Source organism: Bombus huntii, chromosome 12 (genome assembly GCF_024542735.1).
Source record: "Bombus huntii isolate Logan2020A chromosome 12, iyBomHunt1.1, whole genome shotgun sequence".
In the NCBI taxonomy this organism is placed as follows: Eukaryota; Metazoa; Arthropoda; class Insecta; order Hymenoptera; family Apidae; genus Bombus; species Bombus huntii.
In genome coordinates this window covers 1402184-1417342 of record NC_066249.1, presented here as the reverse complement: position 1 = coordinate 1417342, position 15159 = coordinate 1402184, and the positions used below count along the sequence as shown (strand labels likewise).

Sequence of the window (15159 nt, the reverse complement as noted above, 5' to 3'; positions counted from 1 at the left end):
ACTTACAGTCTACTGCTAGGTTCGTTGCTTGCCTCGTCACCTTCGATTCGATAAACCATACCGGACATCACGTATTCAAAACTATCTGCTCTGGAGCCGCCTTCCTGTTCCGTCGCATTCCACTCCCCTCCATCGGGATAACCGTCCTCCCTCAAGGTCGTTGCAAGAACCAAACGAAATTTATCACCTGAAAAAGGGAATCAGAATATTCTAATAAACTATACCATTTGAAAAATAGTTTTACGAATAACATATGTAACCATTTCAAGAGGCTTTTTGCCTTTATCTAAATATTGACGCAGCAAAAATCCGCAACGTCGAAACACGGAAATTGATACCTAATAATAAACCTCAAGGTGACTGCATTGAAAATACGACTGGGAGGGCGTTGCAGACGTTCGTTTCGCCACGTTTCAAACGAAATACATACATGGTTGATCGGATTTAAACCAATAGGACCTGTCCGTCTTCATACCGCTACTTTCGCGGAACAGACTATGGACACATACGTGTGTGCACACGATAAAGATACGAGAAAACCGATTGACGTTTTCCCCTCTTATTGCATCATACATCGCACGTTACAAACGTGATACGACACGTTATCGCACATTTGGAAAGAAACACGAAAACTTAATACAACATATGTCATATCGATTATACGCGTCCTACCGATGATTATGCAAGAGGTGGATAGAGTAGCAAAAGCTTCAGAAATTACCGCAACAAAATAGGTCCTAAATTAGCGGAAGTGAGGGTAATCGAACAATAGCGGGAGAATATTTCGAAAATATAGTTATTGTTAGTATTATGTAAATATTCATTTATATTATATAAATATCAAAGAATTTTTCATGTTGAAATTGTTATAATAAAACGGAATATTAATATATTGTAACAAGATAGAATAAGATATTTCACAAAAGGAAACAATCCTTAAAGAATATATGTAAGTATAATGCGTATTCGGAATGGATCGTTGAATAATCACATAGTAGGGAAGGAAAGGGGTGAAAGATGGAAAGTAGGGAGATCGAAAGGAAGGGATGCATGGGGAGAGGTTAACCTATACAGGGAATAGAGGACTACTAGCGACATAGAAAACTGGGGCACCAAATGAAAAAGACAAAGTTGTCAACGTAATTACATTATCAGTGGAATTACATTAAACACGTAGTTGAATGAAACATACCACTTCTCTATTACACCTATTCGATTAAATAGAAAGCGCCGCGAAGCTCGCACGTAAGAATCCCAGAGAACAAGGGTCAAGGTTAGAATTCTATACTATGTCGATGATAGATATAGTATGGTAATCGATATTACCGGCCGTGGCAATGTCGAGGAGGACACAAAGAAACGACGAATGAAAACGGAGTTAGAAAAATCTACATAACCAATTGATCATGTTACGAGATGTCTGTGGGGTCAGGCTTACATCACGATAATGGTATAACGATTATAGATTATCTAGTTGAGCGATACAGGACCATATTATCAACCCCAGCCATATTACAACCAATGCGAACCGAGCGAAGGATATGGGCTCGCGTGATTTACAGCATTAACCTTGACATTGACAGTAACGCGTATCGTTAATTCCCTTGCACCAAAGACGCATATTAATACTTTAAACTAAATTTAGGCGTTCCTAGAACACGGTTGTTTCCGAAAGCGATTTACAAAACTGCACTGCGTTATAAATATTTGAAACGTCAATACGGTATATATACGATAAAATATGGTAGACAAAATTAGCGGTATTACATTACAATCCGATATTACTAAATGCTTAAATAAAGCTTTATTTTAAATTAAAAACAACGAAAGACATTTTGAAAGATAATAATACGACATAACACATTCAGCAACATCGACCACCCCCGCGTACGAAAGCTTTAACGTGTTCCAGGGTCTATCGAAAACCGCCATCTTGTCTCACGACATTAAGCACAGTGGAGAGGAAGAGAGAATTCAACGATAGTTTATATCCATTCTTGATATGATCGCGCATCCGCATTTTCCGCACAGGGTAACTTTCGTTCTCTATTTCAATATTCACGCACCTGCATCATAATCTTGCCTACAGCTCAAGGCGATTGCCAGCACACTGCTACAACTGCATTCCTCGGGTAACCACATATAACGTTTACATTATGACGATTTGCAGAGCCCCATCCCTTTTCCATTGCCTTCGCAGTCGACATGCTCCTTCTCACTGCGTAATCCGTAACACACCTTAATTTCATGTAATTCAACATGTCCGTGCGTAATGTAATATAGGTTAGTCGCACGGTGCGAAACGAACTGCGTGCACACAATGAAGACGGTGGCACGTAGCGCTTGCCGGCTACGAAGTAACCGGCGGAAAAAGCGCGCGTGAACGCGAATACACGCTCGATGAAACGACAGATAGCGATGACGACGACGACGACAACGAAGATAACGACGACGACCACGAAAACGACGACAATAACGACCACGACCACGACGACAACGACGACAACGACGACAATGACAACAACAACGACGACGACGACGACGACGACGACGACGACGAGTGATACCACCAAAAGCAAGGCAGCACACGATCAGAGAAGAGAGTACAGACGAACACACACACAAACCGCTTCTTCTCTCGGCGAACGAGTATCGCGACCGACACGGCTACGAGTCGTGGACGTTTTGACCTTGGCATTGAACTTATGGGAGCTGCCGGCTGAAGCGGGAGAGAGGAGTGGAATACGAGCGGCGGGGAACAGAGTGGGGAGTAGAATGTGGTACGGGCAAAGCGGGGCGCATGGGAGGCAGATTGCGTCATCTCGCGCAAGCCTGTGCGCCGCGCGTCAATACAGCGGGACTGCCTGGCCCTATGGACTAACCTTCGTTCCCCTTCCAACACAATTCCACGCGCTCTATTCTGCACGATCGACAAGCTCCTTCCTGCAAAATCCATCCCGCCTCTTTGCTCCTCGCCAGCTGTAAACCAACGATCTCCATTCCTTTTTTACTATGTAGATTTCGATTATGCTACAGATTACGTTATATCTATAAGACTTATTTTTACACGAATAAAACTTCTTAGTTATATTATAATACGAACTTCTAGAATTAGTATGTATGTATTTAATATATATTTATGACTTCATTTTATTGTTTCTGCAATACTACAACATAGTAGGTAATATAATAAAAGAGATAAATTGAGCTATACAACACTGAAGTTGATCGAGGGTTACAAGAAAGACGTAGAAGGAAACACCATTCTCAGAGTAGCAACAAGGAAACAGGATATGAATCTGTAAACATAGTGAACAGGCAGGGGTGGATCGACGATGCGGTGCACCCCACCTCTTTCTCCCTTCCTTGCTACCGGTGGGTGTGACGCACCCACTCCCTCTGCAACGCCCGAATCAACGAGATACATCCAGAACTGTCCGTGAGCCGAGTCAAAATGACGATATTTGGAGGGAGGAGGGGTTAGAGGTTTGCTGCAGCGTGACGTGGCCTTGGGCATTTACGAATCTAATATACATTATATTACACGTGCTGCTTTTTCATCAGACTGATTCCTCTCGAATCGAAAACAAATTTAAGTCGAATTTGGAAATGTCCAGAAATTTTCTAATAACTTGATTCTCATTGCATATATCGAATATAATATGTACAACGTATTTCAGTAGTTACCAAATACTTTTTCCTCCTCTTCCACTAATGACACAGTTGTTACGCGAATGAACGGCAGTAGTAAGAACACTAACCAAGCGGACGACCTTTAGCATCAACTTACACGTGGAGATATAGACGTCGCGTCGCTTTGCACGTCCGCGTCGCCGTAAGCTCCAGCAGCTTTTCAAAGACACGGAATTCATAAAGGAGCGACGTTGAAGAAACTAAAACTAAATGACGATAGAGACGTGTTTCTTTAAAAAAAAAAAAAAAAAAAAAAAAAAAAAAAAAAAAGAAAGACGAAAATACGTCGTATCTCCACATCCAAAAGTGGACGGCTCACGTGTCCTAAACACGACGAGGTCGTAGACGAAAACAGTTCGTTGGCACAAAAAAAGCAAAAGAAGTCACCTTGAAAGTTGTAAGTACACAGTAGGCCAGCAGCAACTCGCTTCGAGCTGTGCGGAACACGTTCCGGCAGTGTCCATTAACCAAGGTCGTCCTTCGCACGTCTAAACCAAGAAGTGGTAGAACCATAAGAATAAAAAGACACGCGTGGAACAAGCACGTGTGTCTTTTAGCACGAAACACGTGTCGTGTTTACCAAAGTGCCAAATATGACGAGCCGTTTATATAAATTTCTTCGATATCAATCATGCGTGATAAAACAATCGTATCATCTATCTTCTAACTTTTACAACAAATTTGTACACTATCTCAGGCCTCAAATACGCTTTATTATGAGTTTCTGCTCACAAATGAGGGAAAACATGGAACAATTTTAGCGCATCAATGATTTTGGCATTCGTTGCACAACCGGAAAACGGGCGGTACCCGAAATTCGCTCAAGAAGGAAAATAGAAATTTCTAAATATCGCCGCGGTTGCCAAATTCGCTCCACCTGCTCCGCCACTTTTATAAACGAAGATATATTTCATTCTACGCTTTGGAATTCACATCTTTACGTATGTTTTGGTCGCCGGAATGAAAATAGACAAGCGTAACAAACAATGTCGTATAATATAGTATTGTTTGCAGCCCCGATAGAATGTATTTTAGCTTCGTACATTTATCGAACGTTCGATAATATCTGGTCTACGTATTCGCAGTAATTACTGATCGTTTTTACTGATATCGCTCCTGCTTTGATTAAAAGTAGGGGTATCGCTTCCTTTGTGGAAGATAAAAAACGTATTAAATTATGTTCCTTCTAATCGAAACAATATCATCAAAAATTTTCTCGCAATACATGAAACAAAATTGAATTTAAGTTACTAAATATACATATAATTCTAAATTAAAATTTTGCTTTTCCATGGCACGACTTGAATCGTGAAAATATGTACTTCACAACGATGATGAAACTTTTAGACACTACGTCGAATTAAAGGAGATGGTAAACTCAATATTTATCTTGCAACATTTACAGACCGTGACTACATACATATATCGAACAAGTGTACGCACGCAAAGTTGCGAGCCGCGCGCGATGTAAACAAACACCTAAGAGCTCCTGACAGCGCCTCTGTGCTATAGCAAACAGAATTTTCATGCGATCTAAGTCGTCCCTTTGCCAACAGACGTTGTTTAAGTATTTTTCCCTCTCGACAAAGTTGTCAAGTGAAAATTATAATATAAGCAGATGAAATTTTACCATTGGCAAGAAAGTAAGTCTAAAAACGACGGTCATTAATTACGCGTGGAACTCGTCCTATATAACCGGTACCTTCTTTTGTGAAATTAGAATTCTTAAACTCTGACAAGTTTAAATAGAGCACACTACATATCTTCAAGCATGTATAGCTTCGGGTCGAAAATATTTTTGTCCGTTAGAGAATTTAACGTCGTTGATCATCGCTGGATTTGTCACATTGGTCGACACATGGTATAATGAGGACCATATGTTTTTTATCAAGAGAAGTGGTTTTCGTGAAGCTACTTTATCTGGTTGAAGTTATATTTGACAATAGCTGGGTTATACTTTGAGATTATAAAATATTTGTTTAATTATGAAAATTTTTCTTAAAATTCTTCTTTAACTTTAAATTAAAAGAAAAAGTGAAATTTAATGAAATAAAAATTTTAATTCTTCTTTGTTATTGATATACATCTAATTTCAGTGTACCAAAATATTTCAGAAAAATGTTAATAGTTCTTTAATCCACTATATCTACTAATAATATCCTCAATTATAGTTGTGGTCCAATTATCTTGATGTTGTCTCATATTAAAAATAAAAATCGTAGAAGGATACTCACCGAGTTCCATAGGGTAAAGCCAGCAGTTGATGTCCAGGATCAAGTCCATTTTGAAGGACTCGGATTCGCAATGGAGCCTGCTCACTGCATCCACCCATCATCGATCGCCGCCCAGCCAAGGAAACCGGAAAAAAGAAACGGGAAAGTTGTCATCGTTAGATAAATGTTACGTGTGTACACACTCGTATATCTCAAATACACATGCAAATATCGAGAATATACGCAGAAGAGAGACGCGGAATCCGATTAATTCTAACTGGAGGCAACACATTATGTTTCCTGAAAAAAAAACTAAGCCATCACGTGACGTTTGCGTCAGCCATAGATGATTCATAGTCTTCGGTAAATTTGTCGTTGTATCGTCGTAATAATAGGTTCCGATTATGAAAGATCGGGGAGAGAAGGGAAGAAAAGGAAGCGAATTTTTACAAATCTCTAGTGAACGCGACACAGCCTTGCCACTTGACGGCTGCCCACCGGCTTGACGTCACTGTCAGCTAGCCAATCGCATTTGATTCACGATACGAATTTATCGTCCGAGCCGACATTCGTGAAACTCGCCCATATAGGCGACGAGGAGGGTTCGAACGTTCGTTTAAGCTATATATGTAAAGTGTACAGAGAGTACGAGACAGACCAACAAGGCTGCCTCGCAAGGCGTGCCTCGCACTGTCTGTATACTATACATAGCTGAAGCTACGGGACACCTTTGATCTCGACAAAAAACCGACAATCGTTGGCTCGCCCCGAGGTAGCCTCGCAGGTCTTTTTCGCATTGTCCGTACATCATTGTACACAGTTTTGGAGAACGCGTAGCTGATATATGCGACCGCGCGCGCTCCACTTGACACGTGTACTTGTGGCGAGCTTTTATCTAAGTTCACGTAAATAATTGCCCAGGAGAAATACGTATACATTTCCCTGCTTTGTTCGTGACTCTCTTTTTGTCAACATATCCACAACTTTGCGCTCGAATGCAGCGTTCTTTCTAATTAATCGAAGAAAATTTTTCATTTTTATTGTATTATTCATTTGACTTTTACCAGCATGACATAAAATTAAGTAATAGGGTAAAGTTTAAAATGTTTTACAATGTTAATATAACATGTCACTATCAGATTTTGTATAATAATATCTTGGCATTTAAATTTATTGAAGATGCGTATAAACAAAGAAAAATTCAATTATACGTTGCAAAGTATTGAATATCGATCTGGGATTACGACCCACAAATCGTAAACAAGATGTCCTTGAAACTTCGAACACACTTCAGCAATGCTATACCAGATGTTTTGTTACGGGAACAGTTCCAGCTAGAATCACCTGATTTTCGTTCGCGCTCGAACAAATAATTCGTTATTAGCGACGTTAAGCTGTATCTCGCTTCAATTACATAATTCGTCCTTGCACGGGCACTTCGTCTTCCCTACGCCATTGTACTCGCCGCTGTGAATTGGCCAATAAGATCAGAGCTGCATCACCGCGTCGATCATTGCAATGGACCCGTCCGCTTCACGCGGCAATTTCAAACGTACTTTGGAACTTCTTCGCGTCGTCTGCCCTGAAGATACGATTTTCTTAGATTACACGTATCAAACGCGAACCGTGGAACGCGACCAGGTACACAAAGTAGTAATACGATAGTATAATTCAGCGGTAGAGCATGAAATAACAGACGTCCACCGAAATGAAATTGCATCGCGGGAAAATGAAACGAGAACGCTGTAGACAGGTTGATTTAAGGTCGCGAAACAACAACTTAAATTGACAAAATGATCTTCTTAATGATACAGTTGTGATTTAAGTCTCTTTGAATGTACAAACGACTTTTATAATATGAAATATTTTTTGACAGAACTTTTGGAATGGTTTTAGTGGTGTGAGAATTATTATCTATTAATATGCTTAATAATCCGAGTCCTTCTACTCTATATGAAGTATGCATGTATTTTTAATAGAATTTTTCCATTCAACTAGAATGATGTTAGAATTATTATCTATTAATTTCTCTAATGCTGAAATTGAAATTTGAGTTTCTTAACTATGTTAAAAATTTCTATGTGAAATAAATAAAATGAAATAAATAAAAAGATATGAAGTGAAGTCATGAAATATGAAGCGTTTTTGGGTGAACATGAATCATCTTTTCATAAAATTTTTTGGAGTGTCACAGTAATGTTAGGATTATTATCTTGCGGTTGGAGAACGGTATTTGACCGTTGATGCGTTCGTTCACGAGAAATCGCCCAGGGACGGGCCTAATTTGTATGTATCGCATTGTTCACATCGGATTTGCGTGAATTAATGAAATGTCTTTCGACGACGTGACTCAGTGTACATTTTAAGTACACAACGCTTCAATCTGCTCCGTCGACAAGCTCGTAAAATGTTTGACGATATGTTAACTGCCGCAATTATTCTCGTTATTTCTCATTAATTTACTTCGATGTAAAAATGCAATACGTTTAAAGTTAAATATGTATGTATATGTATTGCACTGTAAACGTTACTTCAGTCCTATTGCAAACAGCAAAGAAATATAAATTATATGTAGAAAATTTTCTGTATAAAAGTGCCTTAATAAAAATCTGGTTTGAGGTAAATGAAACATTTCTTTGTTGAATTTTATGACGAATTCAAAGTCCAGCCGATGTTAATTTCATCGATAAGCAGTTATGTTACGATAACGAAACGTTGCACGCTGAAAAACAAAGGATTTCACGAAAATTGAAAATTAATCTGATGACGACTGGAGATCGACGACGCGACAAAATCGCGAACGAACCCGGCCAAACGGAAAAGGGGAGCGAAGACGTGGAGACAATGGAGTGCAAATACTCGTCAACGGCGGCACGTTTCGTATTTACACGTTTAATTCGCGTTTTCCGGTTGTGCAATAACTTCCCAAGAAATACATATATCAAAGAAAACCTGAGGCTATGAACGTGAGGATGATAGAACAGCTAGATAATGAAAAACGGAGTGACTACGGTAGAATATCTCATGATAATAAAGAAAATGATGCAAGCATAGGTCATACGCAAATCATATTACGTGTTTCGTTTCTAACGATCGAAAAATATTCGATGATCATCGAACACAATGTTGGTTGTACAACAATATGCTTCGCACACAAATCATGAATTGACCGCTCGTAGTCGAAACAACATAGCGATTGAAGGGAAAACAGACATTTTCCATCTATGTGATCGTCTACATCCTAGCTTCCTCCAATTACTCACGCTAATCGCCACGGTCGATCGTTGACAGTAATTCCATGATCGCGTGAACGAAGACAGCCACCTTGACAGCTGATTTTCTTTAAATCCTTCCTTCTCCTCTACCAATCCTCTCAGATATACAATTTCTCTATAGATTGTCCAATCGTCGAGATCCAATCCCAATCGCGCAATATCTCCCAGCAACTTCATTCTCAAACGGCAACTTGTATTCTTTTCTTCGAAATCCTTTCGTTTCATCTTCTCCATCGTCAGAGCCAGTAGAACTTTAAATTACTTCTTATACGAGAACAGAATAAGAACGGAGGAAAAAAAGGAAGTATATACTCGATGAAATTCGTGTATCGATAATCGTATCGTGTATTATTCGGAGCAGGCCTCTCCACACCGCGAACGATGATCAAAGGATCCAGACAGAGAGAAAAAGAGGGAGAGAGAGAAACACGGACCTCGAGGCTGGCACACGGTGGACTGATCCGTTCCTCGTTGCTGACGTTGCTGCCAGCTGCTCGACTTCTATGTGCCGACGTGGAGAGAGAGCAACGACGACCTTTACGGTCGCCCAGTGGTACGAGTTCTCCAACGAAACGCACGGAACCAGCCTCTATCCCCCACTACGTCGCCCCTAACTCTCACCCTCTAATCCTTCCCCTCTTCGTCCACCGAACACCGGCCACCATCCTCTTCACCATCGCCTCCAAAGACCCTCCTCGTCGCTCTCATGCGCTCGTCGCACGAGCCAAACACGACTAGCCTAGCCTCTTTCTCCTTCGCTACCCCGAAATGCCCATCCCTCCAATCCCTCCTCTTCCATCCTCATCCTTGTTCTCCACCTGTCGCACTCTAGCTCCCTCTGTGTGTTTTCGCTTCACTGGAAAGGGCAAGAGGGGTGGTTTTCGCTGGCTGGTCCTGGCGGACCCTCCGCCACTGGATAGGTATACATATACTTCCATACACGTTCCGCAGGATATCTTCGTCATCCTCGTTCTTTCTCTCCTCTGACAATACCTCCTTTTCTCCTGCTTTATAGTATGCATATTTCTTTAAATATTGAGTCAACAGGAATTGCTCCTTATGTAAGATACCAGTAAGAAAAATCGAGATGAGGTTTTCCTTGCTTTTGTGCAGACTAATTGGAGTTAACGCGGAGAAACCGGTGTTAATAAAGACTCGTTAAAAATATCTACCCCGTCTCCTCGCAATAAGGAAGCCTCTGTTCCGTAATATATCCTATTTTATGGCGTGGTTCCTTGAATATTCTTTTTTCTTTCTTCGCGGTCAATTCCTTCGTTGTTTATTTCGTTGCAAAGCTTTACTGTAGAATGGTAAACGATGAACACTGATTTGTTTCACTTGTAGATAGTTTCACTTGGTCGAGTGAGGCTGTCAGCTGGTCCTCCAGAGGGAGAGATTCGTAACGATACTCTTCATGGTCAACTAATGGCACGGGGCGCGGCGAACGAGATACGAGGAACCAGACTCAATTTCTCCGTCGCCCCTCCATCCCACTCTATTTCATCCTTTAACTACCCTCTCACCTTCACCATCCCGGCACACAATCCTACCCCCTCCTGCCCCCATTCTTCGCGGTCCCTTTAAATTTCCTTGCCAGCCGAGAAGGACAGAAAATGACACATTTTCCATGAGACTGCCGCGTTTCCGTTTCTCCTCCAGGATTTCCGTTTCTCTTTCTAATCTTCCTCTTTCGTAACGTTTCTTTTTTCTAACATTCTTCACATTCTAACCGTCATCCATTTAACACCGTAAACTTGAATCTTATTGCAACGATTCCAAAGTTATTTTACTAGAAAGTAAGATCTTTTAAGGCAAAAAAAAATTAACCGGAAACACCTCGTGCACCAGTGGAGAACAGTACACCGAGTCCCAGAAACACGTAACGGTTGCTACCAGCTGGCTCGTCGCTAAAGGATGTGACGATTCGACGAAAGACGACCACGAAGGGGAGAAATAAAGCAACAAAAAAAAAAAAAAAAAAAAAAAAAAAAAGACTTGGAGAGGAAGAAAGAAAACGCAACGCCGACCTTTACGGTCGGCCGGTAGTTAGAGTTCTCCAACGAAACGCACGAAACGCTATCCCTCTCTATTGTCCCTCTTACACCCTCTTTTCACTCTCTATCCCTCTTTTATGCTTCCTTTCTAGCCACCGATCTCCATCGTCTTGCCTCTCTGTTGCGTTAACCAGCTTCCATCTTCCTCTGCAGTAACGCCCACACGATCATTCTGTTCTTGTCTGTTCTTCCCCTTAGAAGACTGTCTTTCCCTAGTTCACGGTGAAAGTAACGAGTAGGGGTACCAACCCTCCTGTGTATCCCGGCGGTTGAACAAAGATGGCGATAGATTTTCTCCCCACTACAAGAGGGGCGGCGCTCAGCAACCCTCTGACCTCCCTCTTCTTCTCCTCTTCGTTGTTTCACTCATACTCTACCGCTGCTTCGTCATCTTCCACCATTCCACGTACTCTCTTCTCTTTTCTACTCTCTGCGGCAGGTACAGTTGATACGTCGCTTTCTCGTACCTTTTTCCAGACAAGTTTCTTTATCTAACTGTACTCTGTTATCTCCTTTCTTTTTTGACTGTCCAGATTCTTGTTTTTAGTCCTTTTATTTGGTATCGAATTTTTTTACGGCGGAAGATAACAGATATGTCTAATTGTCTTCGACATTTTTATAGCGACTAAAATTTTATAATTCCCTTACTCTCTCGAACGTTTCTAAAAAAGTTCCTAAAACATTTTGAATTCTCCTCGATCGCTTTAGTTCGATAAAAATTCTATCGTTATCTTGCTCATGCAAATAGTTTTCGAAAGGAAAAAGGAATGAGTGGACGCAATAGGACAGTTAATCAAAACCAAACTAACCTTTCAATCAGACTCCAATTGCTCACGATTGTCCTCCGCGATGATCAATACTTGCGTCGAGGAGTCGGAGATTCAATTTTTCGGAAAAATCTGATTGGCAAATTGATGTTCGTGATTCGTTAGCTGCGTCGTTTATCTCCACCCCTCCAGCTTATTAATCGTTTTTCTGCCAATGAATGTACACGTAGGAGTCTCAATTAACGTCGAGTCGAATGATTCTTATTAATAGTAGTATACTCGATAATCGGTCGCCTTTATTTAGCGTTACCAGTCACCGCTTACTTTCCGATATCGTACATCATGAATTACCGCGAAAATAGACCCGAGCTCCCTATACTTAGAATACGCGTGGAATGGACAGTTTACACGATCACTAACGTTGGCTAAGAACATGTATTTCCGGGAACTGAGTTGCGTAGCGGAAGCGTTTCCCACCTTGGTGTCTCAAAGGAGATACAGGGTGAGGATAAGGGTATTTGAGTCATTTAAGCTCTATCATTTTATAATTTAATTCTGAACTTCACACAGAGTAATTAATCTCGTATATTACGAGGCACCGTTAATCTCTGTAATATAATAAACCTAATAACGAAAGAATTAGGTCAACCAAGAAAAAATATCCAAAGCGAGAAAATAATTGAAATAATCCTATATTAAAACTAATAAAATAAACAATAAACTAGCTTCCAGAAATAGAGCGACACGTACACGCTAATGAGTTATGATAATTGCGATTGAAATTATTAACATTGAACAAGCTTCTTTTGTTGTTAAATAGCTCGAAAGTGTTTCTGGTACAAAATAATTACCTATCCCACGAATTACAACGTGGTCCCCTGATTGATTAAAATTCAAGTAAACGCTGTCGCGATTACAAAAAAGGAAATAGAGAAGAAAGAAAAGACAAGAGCCAAAGATATTCGTTTGGGTTTTAAAAACTAGAGATAAACAGAATAGATCTTGCACGGCGATACTTGTAGGAAACCTGAAAACATTCGGTAGGTCACGCGATTACCCGATCCATCGGGCGAAACACGATCCCCATGGCGTTCCTCTGACGCTCGGGAAGGCGCAATTTCTAAACCATCGGCCGCTAAAAACTTCCAATCAATATCAATATCGACCATTCCGCGTCCCCTGGAGCGAAGAGAGGAGAGAGAGAGTATACTACATCCCACCACGTACATACCCATGACCAATATCCCGGAGGAAAGTCATCCCTCTTTTTTCCCTTTCTCCTATTGCTCCGTATTACCATCAGAAAAAAGGAAAGGAGAAAAAAATTAAGTTTAAAGAGAGAAGACTGATAAAACCAAATATATGTACAGAATCGAATAAAGAATGAGCAAGATAGAAAATGTACACAAGAAAAAGGGAGTAAAAAGCCTTGATGCGAAAGGGGTGGTCGAGCAAGTAAGAGGTCGGGTAAAGGGTGAACACGGGGTGGCGAAGCTAGGCTCTGCTGACAGAGACAGCGAGAGTGACAAGGACAGAATTGAGGAACGGAAGAGGGGAGAAGGGTTGGTGTTCGGTACGAGGGCTTCCCAACTGCGCAGTGTCGCTATCCGCTATCGACCGGTTCGCAAGCGCTATAAATACTGGGCACCGGGATCTCGCCACCCCTGGCACACACCCCCAACCACCCACGCACACCTCAATCTACCCCTCGCCACGTCCTCGTTCACCAACACTTCTACGCCTGCAACCTCCCTTCTTACCCCCTCATAATCCTCTTGCCACGCTCGCACACACATATACATGTGCACAAGTACATGTACACGTATACACGTACACAGGGAGAGGGGCGGGAAACCTTGACCTTCAAAAGAGCCACGGAGGGCGAGGGTGGTAGTCACGCTCCTCCCGGTGACGCATCTCCAACCCCCGCTACTCTCGCGCACAGTTAGCCTTCCTGTCTTTCTCTTTCTCGCTTCTTCTCCTCTGTGTCGAAGCTTTTAATTCCAGCTACACGACGATCAAATACACACTACGCATATATCTACGCGTTTCATTCGTGTTTTTTTTGCTCGTTCTCCTGCGTTCTTTGTTTTCTACTGTTTTGTTGGATACGTAGAATATAGGGTTCACTTTTTTGAGTTTGGTTTTTGTTTCTGTCTTTAGATCGGGAGTTATTCGAGTATCAATTAAGAGCAAGAAGACCTTCTCTTTTTCTGTTTACTTCTAATCGAGGATGAACCAAGGATAGGAAACTTTTTAATTAGCTCACTACGATGCCCGTGGAATTTTAGCGATCTTTTGCAGTTTGCAGTATCCATCGTATCGATCGGTCCGGTATTAAGGTTATGTGTTATTGATGAATGTATCGGTGGTTTATACGGTGTTATTCGATTTTTTGGCGCCGTTTTAAAGTGATAATTGTCTTTACGAATGTAGCACGCAGGCTGTAGGATTAGTATTCCTTATTAGTAGTAAAATTTTAAAAGCCACAAATTATAGGTTATCAATATTAGTATCTTGTACATTCTGCACATTTTTGCGCACTTAAATTCCCCATAAATGTATAAGATCCTGCTTACAACGTAAAACACTAAATAAGATGAAGCTTGTAGTATCTTTCAATAAATCTAACGAATAGATGTCCAAATAATGTACTTACATCTGTCAATGTATTTCTGCAGCGCCCTCTAATGAATGCAGTTACCATCTTATTCAGTAACATTGTACTCAAAGCTTACTTAAAGAATCACATAATTTACATATAAGATGTTTCTTTAATACAATGTACTAATACATTATACGATAATAATAATTAATCAGAGGTGAAATATTTATCTTCGGAATAGCTTTGCATGGCCGTTGGATACGTTACGATAGAAGATAGGCAACAAGATGATTCAGAAGAAGTTAGACGACGGCAACGTCGCAACGTCGTATAGAAATCAAAGACAAAAAGGGAGGTGGGCACGTTTGCTGATCGATTTAATAAAACAGCATACATCGAACAGAACACGTCAGCCAAACTGACGATCAGCGAAGCCACTCGATGAGTCGAAGGTCGATCGCACGTAACGAATTATCGGAACCTCGTGAATCTCTCTACCAATTCATTCCAACTAGGCGAAATTCCTGTATTAAAAATCCTCGAAAGCTTTCC

The 15159-nt window shown here is 40.9% G+C and overlaps 1 protein-coding gene across 6 annotated transcripts in view; it reads right to left on the bottom strand.

Annotated features, from left to right (window-relative positions):
* LOC126872160 (DNA-directed RNA polymerases I, II, and III subunit RPABC3) overlaps positions 1–15159 on the bottom strand; it is a 72308-nt gene that overhangs the window by 34773 nt on the left and 22376 nt on the right. For 2 of the 6 annotated variants that reach the window (XM_050631790.1, XM_050631794.1), the window contains exons 2-3: positions 5928–6011; positions 7–187 (exon numbers count right to left, since the gene is read on the bottom strand). In XM_050631790.1, coding sequence (XP_050487747.1) covers positions 7–187; positions 5928–6011 — 265 coding nt within the window. Of the gene's footprint in view, positions 1–6; positions 188–2066; positions 2689–5927; positions 6012–9169; positions 11213–12044; positions 12211–15159 lie in introns of those variants that run through there. The other 4 variants (XM_050631795.1, XM_050631796.1, XM_050631793.1 and 1 more) reach the window with 4 other exon arrangements.